Source organism: Numenius arquata, chromosome 6, assembly GCF_964106895.1.
Source record: "Numenius arquata chromosome 6, bNumArq3.hap1.1, whole genome shotgun sequence".
Lineage (NCBI taxonomy): Eukaryota > Metazoa > Chordata > Aves > Charadriiformes > Scolopacidae > Numenius > Numenius arquata.
In genome coordinates this window covers 56724826-56741534 of record NC_133581.1, presented here as the reverse complement: position 1 = coordinate 56741534, position 16709 = coordinate 56724826, and the positions used below count along the sequence as shown (strand labels likewise).

Here is a 16709-nt window from a genome sequence, read left to right as displayed (position 1 = left end):
GCAGTGGACATCATTGCCACAATCCAAGCTCATGCTGGAATGAGACTGAGATGCACATAGTGCCCCACAGGCTGTGGGAGGAAACCAAAGCACAGTCAGAAGTTGTTAATGGTTCTCACCTTCATCTAAGCAATCAGGAACCAGGACAGCATGGTGCATATGAAATATGTACAGCCTGGTACGGGCTCTCCAGCAAATGCCAGAAAGAGTCCTTGGAAAGCTGAATAGCAGATACTTAAAGGAAAAGGAAAGTAAGCATAACTACTTTGCTAGTTCTTCTGGCTTACGTCAAGTTTGTCACTAGATGCTAAGCCTCACTTTGGTATCCATTTCCAGCTGGCTGTGAAATTCTTTTCACATGAAATGGTCCAAAGCACCCTCGAGTCCTGCTGGAGGATGCTGCTCTCTCCCTTTCGGTGTGCTGCAGCCAAAGCACCCATCTAGTCTACCTCAAAATGGCAGTATGCTTGCTCAAAACTATTCACCAATGCCATAGTTCCAGCAAGGTTAAGCATATTTACAAATACAGTTTCACTGTGATGCCTGAGTGGCATTATCCCGTTTTAGAGACCAGGAGCTAGAACAAAGAGAGTTTGAATGACTTTCCAAAGTCTCCTGGTAAAACCAGTGGCAGATTCATAACCGAGTCTGTGCTTCTGACTGCTAGTAAACAGAAAATGAGGTATGTATTCTCACACTACAAGGCTACTGTGTGCTCTTTGCATCAACATCTTTGTTTTAATATTTCCGCCACATATATTTATAAAATGGTGATAAATACTCGGAGCAAATCAATTAATTATAAGCTAATATACTGAACTGTGAAGTATGGCCACTGGGAACGCAGCACACAAACTTCTCTGACAATCACACTGTGGGGACAGTAATCTGTAGCAGAAGAGTGGAGTAAACAGGTGGGAAGGAAATAATCTCTTAAATCAGAGACTGTCAATACTGAAAAGCTTTTTGGTTAGTTGCAAGGGTTTGATCCAGCTGAGCTGAAGGAAAAACTTTTTTTTTTTTTTTTGTGATCAATCTATATCGAATCCCTTGTGCAGTAAGCAGCCATAGAAAGGTTTTGTGGAATTAGTATTATAAATCACACATTCAATCCCTTTGTGAGTGTTGAAAGCATTGTCATTCTTCTAATCACTATATCCTATCTTTGATCCATAACAAATATGCACATCCAGCTCTGCTAATCTCCATTATGATTGTGAGATATCCGTGTTTGACAGTACTATGCCAGCAGAAATAGTTAAAATTTTTCTTCCTCCTATGATTCTGGACTTTGTTGTCTTTTTTTTTTTCTTTCCTGATTGAAACACATTATTTAAGTGGTTATTTCCTTTATAATTCAAAACAAAAAATGAATTAAAAGTTGGAAACAAGATGAAGCCCTTTCACTTGAAACTATATTTATAACAAGAAAATCATTACAATGAGAAAATAATTTGGTCATTTTGAGTGATCATGAATCCCAGATTTATTTTTTAGTATGACATGACTGTAATGTTTCCAGATATGTGCCATTTTATTATATAGTCCAAGAGAAATTACATGAGTTATTTCTAGAAGCCCATCACACATAGCCTTTATTATAGGCACAAGGTCAGAGACACTCCTGGCTTTGAAGAAGGCTGTAAGCAATAAACGGAGAAATTACAGCTAAACACCTGCCAAAGTCTTTACTGGGCTCAGCCCTTTACTTGCTTTAGTTTTAAAATTTGATCATGTTATCTCTGTTCTCCGTTGTCTTTCAGTTAATACAGCAGATTTTCCAGTCAGCTATTCCGGTCCAACTCTTCTGTTCTCTTAGGACAACAGCTTGACTGTGGATATATAGATGTAGATATATATGTGTGTGTTTGTAGGTCTCATAGGTTTCACAGCTGAAGACTCAGTGTTGGGGGACACAGAAATCCCGTTTAATCACAAGAAAAATCTTCACATCTGATCAGTTTCTTCCGCAAAAGGAGATGCCCTGAAAGGGTGAGGAGGGGTGTCTCCAGAGGCTGAAGTTCCAGCTACCTCTAAGGGTAATGCTAAAAAAGATTTAAAGGATTTCTGGCACAGCGTGGACAGTGATCCTTGATATTGATCCTGAAAAGGGGACAAGGATTGTTTCTTCAGTCAGTAATAGGAAAGCCACCTGATCCAGCTATGAAATTGTTGGTATGGAGGAGAGGATCTCTCTCTTTCGGAGGAACTGAAGGAAAGGTCAGGTGTTGGATTCCCTCCCAGTTATCCCACCTTAAGTCACTACCTAAAAAGGAGTAAACCTGAAACCACATGCACTGCAGAAATATTTTGGCAGCTGCCTTGTTGGCTGGGGAGGGGTGGAGGAGGAATGAATTAAATCTGATTCTTCCTTGTCTCACCAGTAGTTACACAGAGAGCTGAGCAAACGTGGCAACAGAAGGGAAGGCACATGGTGAGCTAAGTGACCTTCCTGATGTCATTCCCTTAAATCTGCTCAGCAGGGAAATTCACCCTTGAAACGCTTGAAGCAGCAGCAGAAGCTTAGGCTGACTGCTGGGACGACCAACCACTATCCAAAATACTGAACAGCTGCTGCCCCTGAGGAGTCCTAAAATGTTACTGAATCCAGACCTTCCTCTGCTTTCCCATAGACACTAGTTGACTATTCTATTTTATGGGTCTTGCTTATGATTTTAGGGTGTTAACCGGTTGATATTCACATTCTCACATCTCAATGTAAAACTGAAAAAAAAAATGTCCCGTGTATGGGACATGTTACATAGGGCCTCCAGGCATCCTTTTCTTGTGCAAACATCATGTTTGATATACACAGGTTAGCGTATGTCCCCTGATGGAGCAAATGGCCAAAGTGTTTCTTTATATGTGTGATCATGCTACCATGCATCCCACAATTGCTGGGTGTCCATGTTAATACAGCTCAAGAAAATGTGCAGTTAATTCAGCCTGAATTAATTTATGCTCTAGGAACTGCAAGCTGGGTAAAGCTGTGGAACTGCTCCCTGGGGAGGAGTTTAAATAAGCCAGCCTTGATTTTGTACATTTGATTCTTCAGAGCTGAAGCCAGCCAAGAAAGCCATTTATGACGGATACTGGTCTCTCCCAATGCTTTTACGTAAAACTGCTGTAGAGACAGAGGCAGGGAAATGAATAATTCTTTGTGGGTGAAGGAGAAAGGAGCAAACAATTTGAAAATATGATGCTATGCAGTGAAAGAAGGGTAGCATTCCTCAACTCTCCATCACTCAAAATCCAAGTTACCAAACCAAGTCCACTTCCCACATAGGATGGTCAGTTTGCAGAAGAATTGCAGTATTGTGTTGGCATGAATATTACAAGCAGTTGGTCAGCTTTGCATCTCTTGTCCAATACAGTGATATTTGGTTTACATTAGTAAAACAGATGTTCTCATAGAGAACTTACTGCAGGTTTTGGAGAGGAAAGCCTCATGGAGAGTGGAAATAGCTTTAGCTCAACCAGCAGATATTGTTGGGAAAAAACAAAGGTGAGACTTTAGTATATGAAGTCACTTGGGCAACTTTAACAAAGAAATAATTCTAGGATTCATGCACAAGTATCTCTCTACCAAGCTTTGTTTCTTATACTGGTTTATATGGATTATCTGCACTCGATGTCTCAGTTTGCTTTCTTGCTTCCTTATACGTGTATTGCAACAAATCTGTATATGTCTTGAAATACCATTTTTGCAATTAGGGTGAGATTCTACAAAGTGGGTGCCATTGGTGTTTATGTGTTTCTCTGTCCATAATCGAATCCCCAGCTCCTCTGAACGTGTTTCTTCCAAGCAGTATTACTGCAGTTACTTCAAAACAAACCACAAAAAACTTTCAAAAAGATATTGCATAATTGCATAAGAATTGGCACACTGATTGAAATAAACAACAGAAGCATTTCCATTTACGTTTCAATATATCATAACATAAATAATACACCCAATAATTGAAATAAATACCTACATGGTTGCTCTTGAGCCAAATGAGAAATGTCGAGTGCATTTATTTTTACATAAAATAAGTAAAACACACTTGACTAATAATGCACTGCAGTGTGGGCATCCTGCCAGCTGGAGTTGTGCAAACAGCATACACACATCTACTAGCAAAAATAAAGTGATTGTATGCAATGGGTTGTGATTTACCTAGTTAGGAACTATTTTGTTACAGTAAAGAAAAAGTAAACAAGAAAACAGAGGCTTCTTTACTCTCACCTCTTCAACCAACGGATATTAATTTATTTGTAATTTTTCATGTCGTTATTTGTGCTTCTTTGTCCTTTAACTTCTCTGATACTTGAGTATTTTCAGGGCAGAGGCATTTTTTTTTGTCAGGAATGTCGCCCAAGTCACTACATGTTTAAATGATGCCAAGAAAAACAAAATAAAATAAAATAAAATAAAATAAAATAAAATAAAATAAAATACAATACAATACAATACAATACAATACAATACAATACATCCGGCACCGGAAAGTCCCTACTGCAACCAGCTACACAATGCCTCCGGGGCCTCGTACAGGGTCCATGAAAGGCGCACCCTGAGTGTGACCCGTGAGACCCCCGCGGGCCCGGCACCCCTCGGGAGCGCTCCCGGTGCCCCGAAGGCGCGGCCCCGGCAGGTCTGGGCCTCCGGAGGGGGCGACCCGTCGCTGCGCTCCCGCCGGGGTTCCGGCTTCTCCGGAGCCCCCTGCGCCCGGCGGGGGCGACTGAAAGGGCGGAAAACCCGCGGCCGAGAAGCAGAGAGCGGGGAGGCAGGGCCCGGCGGGTGAGGGGTGCGTCCCTCTGCCCCCCACTGTCGGGAACGGAGCAGCGGGAGAGCGCGTCTAGTCCGACCAGGAGGATCCAGACCATGGGTGCCGGGGAGGAGGAGGTGCAGAAAGAAAATGGGGTGCCCCCCTCCTACCTCGGGTTAGTCGGGGAAAGGCTGTGATGGCCGTAGGTAAGGAAAGCTCACGCAGAAAAGACTCCAAAGCAAGTGTTGACCCCGTGCAGTGCCCTCACCTGCCCAGGCGCCGCTCCTGAGGCAGAAGAAGTTAAACCCCACCTTACTGCATGGCATCGGCTGGTGAAATCCGGGGGCGCGGGAGCCACCGCCCCGCCGGGGGGTACTCCCGACAGCAGGGGGGCACCAGCGCCAGCTCTTCTCATTGGGGGCTCAGCGGCGGGAGCACAGAGCCAGGGCGGCTCTGGCCGGGCAGGCTGGGGGCTGAGAAACAAGCCCCCCGACTCCGCCGCCGTCTCGATGGACTCCCTCCGGAGCGAGGAGCGCCCCGGCATTCACCGACCCCTGCAGCCCGGGACCGCCCGGTCTCCCACCCCGTCCAAAGGATCCGGCTCTGGGCAGCGGCGCGTTCCCGCCCGATTACTGTTTGCCCGCTTGGGTTGCGAAGGATTCCGGGTAGGAAACAGATGGGAAGAGGGATTTCCCACCTTCGGGAGGGGTGGATGAGTAAGGACAGAGAGAGGGTGAGAGAGGCTGAAGGGTCCCACACCGTATGAGGCGACACGCTGCGCAGCTCCCCTCTTCGTGTTGGGCCCGCCTGGAAAGCCGGGTACCAGCCACCCTCCGCAGGAGAGAGATGCGGGGAAAAAAAAGGCGGCTATACAATGAGGAGCAGGGAAGGCATCCTGATGCGGACACAGCCTCGCAGCTCCTTCCCGATTTGCCCCGCACAAGCATTGCCGAGAGATTCCCGGCCAGGAGACGACGGCGTTTGGGTAAAATCAAATAAGACCCTGGAAGTTAAACCGAAGGGGTGGCCGGCAGGCGCTGCCCCTGCCAGGGGAAAAGCACCTCTCACGCTGGAGCGCTCCAAACTTAAAATTAAATCCTCCGCCGATTCCTATGGCCTCGCGCCCCACGCGTGGGACAGCACCTGCGGGCGGCGCCACCGACCAGCGCTGGGCAAGCGGCGCCGACCGGCTCCCGGGCCGTGGCGGCTCCCCGCGTGGGCAGCGCCGCGACGGTGCCCGCTTCGTTCCCCGCGGCGAGTCCGGGGGCCCCTTCCCACGGGCGAGGCCCCTCGTCTCGGCCTGACAGCCAGGCCCCCGCAGCGATGCGCTTCCCAAAAAGCGACCGCTTGCCGAGTGGTCTTTGCGGGGCTCAGCTCTCAACTGCCATCGCTGGTGACACGGGCTCCCGTGGACGTCGTCCCCCCGCGCCACACTCTCTCAAACCACACACACATACTTTCCTCCTTTAGGTCACTTATTATGTTTCCCTCCTTGTCAGCACGCATCGGTGGAGCCAGGAGCTGGGACCTTGTTGCCGTTTAGATGGGGAAAATACAGCTCACCTCAGCCTGCGCTTTTCTCCACAAAAAAAAAAAAAAAAAAAAGGCCAGTGTGTACAGTTTTATCAGAAACTGGCGCTACTCTAACGAGAGCTGGGGAAAAACTCAGTCTAAATCGGGCCAGGGCTACCGCCCTGAAGTCAAGAAAACGCAAAAGCAGCTAAGCGTGCCTGGAGAGCTCCTGGCTGCTATCATGCGTCCTCCATCCTAAAACAGTCCTTCACTTCCAGCTGCCAAGGGTACGGACAAATCGCGCTGGACTCTCGGAGCATCCCACACAGGGTCTCGCAGAGAGGCTCGAGTGCGGGGCAAGGGCAACTACAGAAACACCTTTTTCCTGTGGCTGTGGGCAGAGCCATCAGGACCCTCTTCTTCACACAAGGAAGGCTTTTCTCCACCAGGGCTGCAACACAGCAACCACGGCTGAAGGGAAGTCTCAGCAGCGGCTGACTGCCTCGGGCTTGCTGATTAGTACAGCAAATCTAAGATTACAGACAGGAGCCCGTCTGTGCTCTCACCCCTGGGAGCAGCCTCAAGACGAGGGAACCGAGCCCGAGCCGCAGCCGGACAACAGGAGGCGCTGCGACTTTGCACAACCCCCGGGCCTGCGCTCCCTTCCTGGCCCGGCACGGCCGGCGAGCATCCCGGTGGGGGCGTCCCGAGGGGCCGGCCGGCGGGGAGAGCGGCTTTTACCGGCCGCCACCTCTGCTCCGCCCGGCGAAACGCCTCCCGCGGTTTCGCAGTAGCATCCGAGGAGCGTGGCCGGCTTCGTGCTTTGCTCTTTTTTTTTTTTTTTTTTTCCTTCCCCCAGGGTACGGAGTGAGCCCTGCGTGGGCTGCTCGGCGTCCCGGCGGGTGTTGCTCCCGCGGGGTTGGGCTTTGGGAAGCGGGGCAGCAACTGCCCCGAGGTCACTCGGCGGGGGGTGCCACCAGCCGGGTCGCTGGGACCGCTGCAACCCCTCACAGGCGAGGCTGCGAGGGGTGCAGCGGTCCCAACGACTCTCGTGTCCGAAAAGGAACAAGCCACCACAGAAAGGTCTCTATTTTCAGACGTATAGACCGCTTCCATTAGTAAAAGAGGGAGGGCGCATACATGAAGACCGCAATTTTAATATCTCCGAGAATTTCCACTGGGTTTTGTTCCAATTTCCATGGGTGTAGTTGGACCATTTGAGAAAGCAGGTTTAAATCCAGTGCTTTTATCTATTTTATTTCCTTCAAGACACATTTTCATCCCTTGTTCTCGTCTGCTGATTCCAGAGTTTTGTTTGTTTCGAGGATTTGACTTAATTCTGTTGCCAGATTTAAAGAAAGAAGGACGAGGAGGGAAAGAACAAAGAAAGGGATAACAAAAAATGCATTTAGAGGACAAGTTAAAACATATTTGTCGAGGTAGAGATATGCTATACCTCATCATTTCAATGCTGAGTCTCCGTATAAGAAACTTTAAAATCGTGTTGGTGAGGGTGACGTTTTCACAGCTCACTCGAGGACAAATCACTGTGGAAGCAACTGTTATCCTGCTGAATGTTAAACGTGCCAAACAAAGATTCAGACCCAGATGTGTACTGTAGTTTGTGTGGCATGATACGCAAGCCTTTTTCAAAATCCCAAGAAACTTTATTTCCCCTTCAAGTTCCCATTGCCCAGAAAGTTATTTGGGTTTCGGGGTTTTTGGTTGGTTGGTTGGTGGGTGGTGGTTTTTTGCTTTTGTCTTTTTTTTTTTACTATCTGGTGATAAAAGTTCTAGTAGCTGGGTAGAAACAAATTCATAAAGGACATAGCAGAGAAACCCAAGAAAAGTCTGTGGTCTTGACCTAAGCTCCAAAAGCCAGACAGGGCAGGAGCAGAAACAGAAAATTTTCGATCCGTCCGCAAAGCCTGAGATATTCTCTCCATAATAATAATTAATGTTGTCCAATATCAATTTGTTTTATCGGTGTTGCCTCTTTTCACCTTTTACCAGCCTGTGTAGATTCTTCTTCTCCTGTTATTTGCGAGAAATCAGGTTAATAAGCAAGAAGTTGGTAATGAGATACCCGCTAGTTATTGCTGCTCCTGGGTGCCTTGGCACCAGAGAAGGCTTCCAAAGGAGCCTTCTGGGCTGGAGGCTTTCCACAGTAAAGATATAAAATGGTTTCAGTGACTCACCTGATGTTTGCCAAGTGGAGGTTAATATCGGTGGATCCGCATTCAAGCCTCTGTCCGCATTTATTGGGTGCCCGTAGTGTTATGTCTCAGCGCGGTGACTCACATGGTTTCTAAACGTAAGGCACCGGAGAAGAAATATCACCATCACCATCTACATAGGACGGCAGCCCCGTTTGAAGGGCCCATGGAGGAGGGAGAGGAAGGGGGTCGGAGGGCTATGGGGAGTGCGGAGCCGAGCCCTCCTGCTCGCAGTCGGGAGCGCCGAGCGCAGTCCCCCGCCCCGAGGGCGCTGGGAGCTGGGGGCGCCGGGCAGGGGCGGGGGGCGCCGCCGAGGTACCTGCGCGGTAACCGGCTTTGAAGTGAGGGGCGGGAGTGGGGGAGAGCCTGTGGACTGCAGGACTCGGGACTTTAGAGCACGTCCCGGCCATCAAGTTAAAGGAGCATCTACTGGACTTCAGTAAATATTACCCCTAATCTCAACGGTTTAAGGTTGGATGGCCTTTTGCATTCTCTTCAAACAGAGGGGGCTGCCCTTCCCTTGTCTACCTCATTTAATTTCCACCGATCCCTCCTAGCATTTGTCCTGTCCATCTGTAAGGGGGGGGTCCGTCCCCTCCGTCCCCCCCCCTCTCTTTTTCTACTCTCCCCCCTTTGCCCACCTCTGTCTCTCCTTCTTTCCCCACAAGCTTAAACCAATTACGCCGCTTTGCAAATAAAGTGCCGCCCCGGGGGGAGTTGCAGGCGAGGGGAACTGCCTTGTTTGCAGGTGCATCTCCGGCTTTGTAGGTGCGAACGCCTTTGTGCGGCGGACAAATGGGGAGAGGAGGAGGAGGAGGTGGGTACTTCTGCGACGTAAGATCCACATCAGCTCAACTCCACTCACATCCCAGCCGGCACTTCCTCACTTTCTCAACTGTCTCGCCCCACACCGCTCCCTGCCTCCTTTTTGGCTGGTTATAGAGGAGAATTCAGCACCCCCCGCCCCTCCTGAGAGCTGGCTTCCTGCTAGGTCAGGCTTTCGGGCTCTTTTCCTGCTGCCCGTCGCTCGCTTGCAAGAGGGCTGGATGGTTACACCGGGCAGGTTGGCTCCATAATGTTAGGGACTGTGAAAATGGAAGGGCATGAAACCAGCGACTGGAACAGCTACTACGCCGACACTCAGGAGGTGAGTAAATCCCAGGGTCTGGCTCCGCTGCTGCCCCTCTGCAAGGGGGAGGGGGGGGCAGGGGGAGGGCTGGAGGTCTGAAGAGGGGCAGTAATCGGAGGAATCGGTTTCCACTCCAGATCTTGCCAGAGGCACGCTAACGTGCCTCCCCCCTCCCTCCGGCGCTGAAGCTGGCCAGGCTTCCCCGAGGAAAACACGGCTTCCCGAGAGCCCCGGGTGGCGTTTAAGGGAGACCCGGGGCGGCTCCGGGCCCGCCGGGAGGGCCGGGGGGCCGGGGCAGCCCTTGATCTCATCTAAAAGGCTTAATCTTCGCTTGCGGCGCGCACAAAAGCGCCCCGTAAACTCTTGGCTCGGGGCAAAGGACTCGCCGCGCTGCCGGCCCCCGGCTCCTTCCCGGCAGATGGCAGGGGGCGAGGGAGCCGGTGGCCAGCGCGTCCCGGGGCGCGGGCAGCGCCTTCCCCGGGCTGCTCGGCGGGGCCGCCGGCCTCTCTGCTAGCCGTCGCCGGGGGCCTTACCTGTTAAAGCCGGGCGAAAAGAAAGGAGGGGGGATTGGATAAAATAGCCGTTTGTTCCTATTTTGCGAGACGGGCTGGCTGCGGCGTGCGCTGCTGCCGCGGGCCGGCTGGCGGCGCTGCCGGGACCGGCCCCGGGAGCCGGAGCGGGAAGGGGGCCCACACGCCAGGACCCGCCGCCCGGGACCCGGCTCGGCCCGGCCCGGCCCGCGACACTCCGGGAGGCGATTCCGCCCTCCCCGCGCCTGTTTGGCAACACGGTGCCAAAGAAGGGGAACAACCGGCCCGAACGCCAACAACTCCGGCAGAGGAGAGGGCCACGGAAGCGCCCGGAGTCTTCCCCGCGGCGCGCCTCGGCCCTGCGGGGGGCCCGGGGCTCGCACTGTGCCGCTTGCGGCTCTCCGGTGGGGGTCCCCGGGGGAAGGCAGCGCCTAGCGGCACCGCCAGCAGCCCCTCGGGTTGCCGCCCGGGAAGAAGCCGTTTTAAGGAAGTGTGGTGGCGAAGCAGGCACCTAGGTGTGCGCACCCGGGCGTTGCATCAGCACACCCGGACACACGGCTCCGCGAGTCCCCACGCCTCGTCCCTGCACCCCGGAGCTGGCACACAGCCCCCATAGGGCCACGCGGGCACAGGCAGATACGTGTCACCCTACTGGCATCTTTTTTAATAAAGGAAAGTCGGCTAAGGGCAAATAAGGGTCATCCTAATTATGTGCCGTTTCCAGACTCGTTTATCCTGGCCGTGCTCATTATCCACAAACATAAAGTTAAGCGACCTTCGCTTTTCCTATTTTTTTAGCCTCAATCTTTCCTCCTCCCCTGCTATTTAATTTGAATCCCTGCATGGATGCAAGGTGGGAAACCCATCTGCGTTCTACCATATCAAGTAATTAATGTGATCCTCTAAATTAAACGCTTGTTTATAAGCTCGTGGAATTTGTAGTGAACAGTAATGAATTTTATATATTTAACCATCGCCTAAAACTCCTTTCCTTAGCCGTATTGCCTTTGTTCGAGGTAAACTGGGAACATCATTCTCCCTCCTGTGAAATCAGATGCCGTACTGGAAGGCACAATTTTCAGACTCTCCGATTCTGCCTTTTTTAAGAGTTGTGTTATGTGGTAGGGTGCTACAATTTTTGCACGTTGGGCAATTGTAGAAAATCTCAGTCAGGGAAAGTTCAGGCTTTTCGTACTTCGGGAAAGTTGGGTTTTGTTTTTGGTTTGGGTTGTTTGTTTTGTTTTGTTTTTTAACTTTAATTTAAACACTGACTTGATAGAGAATGAAGACAAGGGGGAAGCTTTTCACAGATAAAATGCGCGGAGTGTGATGTTTGCTTTGATTTTTTTTTTAATTCTTTGGTTTTTTTAGACCAAGACATTATCGCATTTTTTTGTAGGAACAGAAATTTAAATCAGTGCAGGGTGGGAGAGATGAGTGAGATTATTCTTCTTAGAATAATCTCTCTTAAGCGCAGGTAGTTGAATTTCTCCTTGGCGCAAGCAGTGTACGCCCGGAAATTTCAATACTCTGATGAGTTTAAACATTTAGCTAGCGAGACGGGACACGAGATCAGCAAACCCGCGGGAATATTCCAGGAGGAAACCTCCTCCCGGGGCAGATAAAGCCCGCAGCCCGGCTCTGCGGGGGTGCGGAGCTGCTGCGGGAAGGCCGTCGGTCCGTGCGCCCCAGCGATCCCGGCGCAAGCCTCGGCACGCCGGTAAAACCGGAGCTCGTCGGGACTGCGAACCTCCCCCCCTCCGTGTCTATTTATAAGCACGTATAAATATGAATTAGACCTTTTCATCGCGCCAGCGGCCTTTCCGCGCGGCTTTTGGGAAGAGCTTTCCCGGGTGTCGGGGAAGCGGACGGCGTCCCGCGGCGGGAGGTTTGCGCGGCTCGCTGGGCTGGACGGGCGGATCCGGCCCCGCCGGGGTCCCGCCCGCCTCTCTCTCCCCCCTAACCTCCTCTCTCCCTCTCGCTGCCCTAGGCCTATTCCTCGGTGCCCGTGAGCAACATGAACTCGGGGCTGGGCTCCATGAACACCATGAACACCTACATGACCATGAACACCATGACGACGAGCGGCAATATGACCTCCGGCTCCTTCAACATGTCCTACGCCAACACGGGGCTGGGGGCCGGGCTGAGTCCCGGTGCCGTGGCCGGCATGCCGGCGGGCTCGGCGGGGCCGGTGAACGGCATGCCGGCCGGCGTGGCCGCCATGGGCACGGCGCTGAGCCCCGGCGGCATCAACGCCATGTCTGCCCAGCCGGCCCCCATGAACGGGCTGAGCCCCTACGGCGGCATGAACCCCTGCATGAGCCCCATGGCCTACACCCAGTCCAACCTCGGCAGGACGCGGGACGCCAAGACTTTCAAGCGGAGTTACCCCCACGCCAAGCCGCCCTACTCCTACATCTCCCTCATCACCATGGCCATCCAGCAGGCGCCCAGCAAGATGCTGACGCTGAGCGAGATCTACCAGTGGATCATGGACCTTTTCCCCTACTACCGGCAGAACCAGCAGCGCTGGCAGAACAGCATCCGCCACTCGCTCTCCTTCAACGACTGCTTCGTCAAGGTGGCCCGCTCCCCCGACAAGCCCGGCAAGGGCTCCTACTGGACCCTGCACCCCGACTCCGGCAACATGTTTGAAAACGGCTGCTACCTCCGCCGGCAAAAGCGCTTCAAGTGCGAGAAGCCGGCGAACAGCAAAGCCCCTCAGGAGGGCAGGAAAGATCAGGCCGGGGCCTCCAGTTCCAGCTCCAACTCCCCCCTGCACAGAGGCCACAATAAACCCACGCAGCTGGACACCGCCAACTCCCTCTCCAGCTCCAACCCGTCCACCAGCCCCCAGTCTATGGACCACAGCGGATCGAGCGCGGAGCTAAAGACCTCGGCCTCGGCCGCCTCCTCCACCATCAGCTCCGTCCCCACCTTGGCCTCCGTCCCGCACCCCCCTCACTCCTTAGCCCACGAACCCCAGCTCCACCTCAAGGGCGATCCCCACTACTCCTTCAACCACCCCTTTTCCATCAACAACCTCATGTCCTCCTCGGAGCAGCAGCACAAGCTGGACTTCAAAGCCTACGAGCAGGCGCTGCAATATTCCTCCTACGGTGCCAGCATCCCCGGCGGGCTGCCCCTGGGCAGCGCCTCCATGGCGGGCCGGAGCAGCATCGAGCCCTCGGCCCTAGAGCCCTCCTACTACCAAGGTGTGTATTCCAGACCCGTGCTAAACACCTCCTAGCTCTACACCCCCCGCCGCCGGGGGCGAGCCCCTCTCCCCCCACCGCCGCCCGCTCCCCTTTCCTGGCTTCTCTCCCCCCTTCCCCCCTCCCTGTGACAAACCGAGGTGTCTCCGCACGCTGCGTGCAAAGGACTGTTACTTTTTAATTGTCTCGCAACGCGTTGTGTCTTGTTATGATTCCACCACGACCTCCTGCAAAGCCGGCCGCGTCCCGCTTGTACATACCCCTCCCGCCCCCGCCGCGCTCCCCGGAGATCCCCCCTAGCCTTTGCAGGGTGTTATTAAAAAAGAAGAAAAAAAAATGTTGAGCTTGTAAACTACTTGTTTGTGCTTTCCGCCCCCTCGTCTCCCCTCCTTCTGTGCTCTATAATCTCATGTAAGTTTACAGGTATGTGGCAATACTTTAACAATACGGAGATGAAGAAGCGAGTAGACATTTAAGACTTTTTTTTTTTAATTAAAAAGGCTTTGAAGGACAATACTGCTGTGAAGTAGCAAAACACTAAGAGAATCTCTAAGCAACAAGAGGACTATTTACTTTCTCGGATCATCCTTTTGATACTTGCAAAATAAACCTTCGGCTAGTACAACCCGCATACACCCAGATGCTGCGGGCCGGATCCTGCACTCCCGAGGGGACCAACTGGAGCTTTGGAGTGCAGGATGCGACCCTTATTTTTTTCCAAGTGTTACCTGTCTTGGGATGTAATATAAAGTTACAAGAGGTCACAGCCAGTTGGATAATTTTTTTTCCTTCCCATCTGTTACTGAAGATTCTCGTTCATCAGGAACTCTCATCAACATGTGGATGACATGCTTATTTAATTTAAGTGTCTTCATTGTGTACCAGCTAGAACTGTGTATCTATAACAAGGTTATTTTCCCCCTCCCCCCAGGAAACGTTGACTAGTGTAATAGTCGGTGTAACGACGCAAGGAAAAGAGGAGAGCTCTGTCACTCTCCCCTTTTTCAACTTGTTTAATAAATTCCTCATCCATTTTTTTTTTTTTTTGTGGCCGTTTAATTATCGCCATCGTTAGCTTGTTTCATCCAGTGTTAATGCACTTTCCACAGTTTTACACGGTGTTAGCATAGCCAGACGGGTTTTATTATTATTCCTGTTCGCTGTCTCAATGTTCTTAATTTATTGCATGGTTTATATTTTTTTCTTTCTTTACAGCCGGAAATTGCTTTAAATGACAGTTAAAAAAAAAAGAATTACACGTGAATTTAAGAAATTTTGTTAATTTTATAAGTGTGATTGTAATTGAAAAAATATTTTGATTTAAAACGATAACTGAGAATTTAATGCGTGAAGTATGTTTTTGATCATTTGCAGTTAAGGACTTTAAATAAATCAAATGTTAACAATGAAAGACTTCTGCTATTTTCTTTCAAAATTTCTGGGACGGGTTACGGAGGACGGAGCCATGTGCCAGAAAAACAAACGTAGCGCTAAAGCGTGGATGTGAAAAGGAACGATTTGTACGGCCAGGCTTGTGCGGAGGGAAGGAAGGAAGGAAGGAAGGAAGGAAGGAAGGAAGGAAGGAAGGAAGGAAGGAAGGAAGGAAGGAAGGAAGGAAGGAAGGAAGGAAGGAAGGAAGGAAACGCGCCCGCAGGCTGCGTTTGCGGGGCGCCGCGGTGCCACCGGCGTGTGCGGGTCTGTATGTGGCGGTGTCCTTTTTTTTTTTTTTTTTTTTTTAATTACCCCGCGGTACCGGGGCAGGTTGAGAGAGGGAGGGAAAAAAGCCGTGTAACCTCCTGCGTGTTTTGCAGCCCGACCCGGCGTTTCCCCGCCGGAGGGGCGAGGCCCGAAGGGAGCATCTCTGTCGCTGCTCCGCTTCACCCCGAGTCGCTGGAAAGGCCGGGCCGAGCTCCCAGCCCAGCTACCTCTGTGGAGCTCTGGCTCGGATCGATCCCGGCGATAACAGCAGCCGCCCTGGTCGCCAGCAAGCGGCATCGTCGGGGCGCGGGGGGGGAGGGGGAGGTTTAAACGTGAACAGATTTCGCTGCGCTCAGACCCCTCCGTGTACGACCGCCAGATAAAAGAACTGTGTAATTCTCATAATTACCGCATAATTGCCCCCCTGACGGGCTAGGGACAGCGGCGACAAACTAAATTTAAGGGTCGATTTAGAAAAGACAAGACAAGCCAGCGTCCCAGAAATCTCACCAAATTCCTCCAGCACTACTACCCAGCGAAAAACGGGAGAAAAAGCATACTGGAGAGCCCTTCTGCCGTGGGCTTTGCAGGTGCGGCCGCACCGGCCGCTGGCAGCCCGGCGGCGGGGGGCCGAGGTGAGAGCACGGCGCTCCCGGCGAGACGGAGCCGGTGCCGGCGCTGGGCTGCTCGGTGCGCTCGGTCGGGCGGAGATTTCCCGTGGGTCCCAGCCGGGCTGCAGGTGCTGCAGCGGGAGGGAGCGGGGGGTTGTGCTCGGGACGCCGGATTTGGCCGGGTACTCCATGACCTGGCTGTGCGGTCCCTTCGCCCTCTGTATTTTCTTAACTGGCAAAGACCGACAGATGCCCTGCGGCCAGGGGCACCTCGGGGTTGCTCGGCACCAAGTCTGGGCAGGTGGATCCTATTTAAAGTCCCTCTTCATCTGCCAAAAGGAGCTTCGTGCGAATCGAGACAGGATGAAGCCCGTTTTCAGCAGGACTTCACTTGTCTCCCGCAGACTAGTCTACAGAGAATATGCCACTGCAGAGTGGAGACATTGATTTAATGCCTTGGGCTTGTACACAGAAAATATCAATCGACCGGCAGCGATAAGGCAGCAGGTTTCACATATCAGCTGAGGAGCACAGACCGTGTGTAATGGAAATATTCGAGGCGTGGGTAATAAAAGGGTTTAAGCGGACCGACGCGGCTCCAAACCTCTCATAGATAAGGAGCGGAGCCTGTCACGGATACAGCGTGTGCCCCTTCGCCACTCGTCATCAAGATTATATTCCTTCCCTTTCTTCCCGTAGGCAAATGGTGGCTGCGGTGGGCAATGATCCACTGACATAACAGGGATGCGGCTCATGTCAAAAATGCGGGTCCCTGCCGCGGCGAGAGCAGCTTTCTGTGCTCGGTTTAGGACTTGGAATTCAACAGAGGGGAGAAGAGTCCCCCGTTTTCCGTCCAGCTCCTAGCTGCCCTGCTGCTGCTTTAATCCTCTGCTCAAGAAGCCCACGGCCACAGTGCAAAAATAAACTAAAAGTAGGCTCCATAGGAAAGAGGGTGCACCCCCACCCCCACCACCCCCCGCCCCCCAATATGCAGAGGGGAGCTTACGAGCATCTCCTTCCAGCCGGACAGCTCGCTCGGTGCCA

General features: G+C 52.1%; 1 protein-coding gene across 1 annotated transcript; it reads left to right on the top strand.

Annotated features, from left to right (window-relative positions):
* Window positions 1-9554: 9554 nt before the first annotated feature.
* FOXA1 (forkhead box A1) lies at window positions 9555-13391 on the top strand. The gene is made up of 2 exons (XM_074149367.1): window positions 9555-9626; window positions 12129-13391. The coding sequence occupies exons 1-2, from the start codon at window positions 9555-9557 to the stop codon at window positions 13389-13391; spliced, it is 1335 nt and encodes a 444-aa protein (XP_074005468.1).
* Window positions 13392-16709: the final 3318 nt, after the last annotated feature.

Excerpts from the sequence above, each read along its gene's own strand:
- FOXA1 (XM_074149367.1), top strand. The coding sequence starts at position 9,555 with ATGTTAGGGACTGTGAAAATGGAAGGGCATGAAACCAGCGACTGGAAC. Across the intron at positions 9,627-12,128 it reads ACTACGCCGACACTCAGGAG|GCCTATTCCTCGGTGCCCGT; the intron begins GTGAGTAAATCC and ends TCGCTGCCCTAG.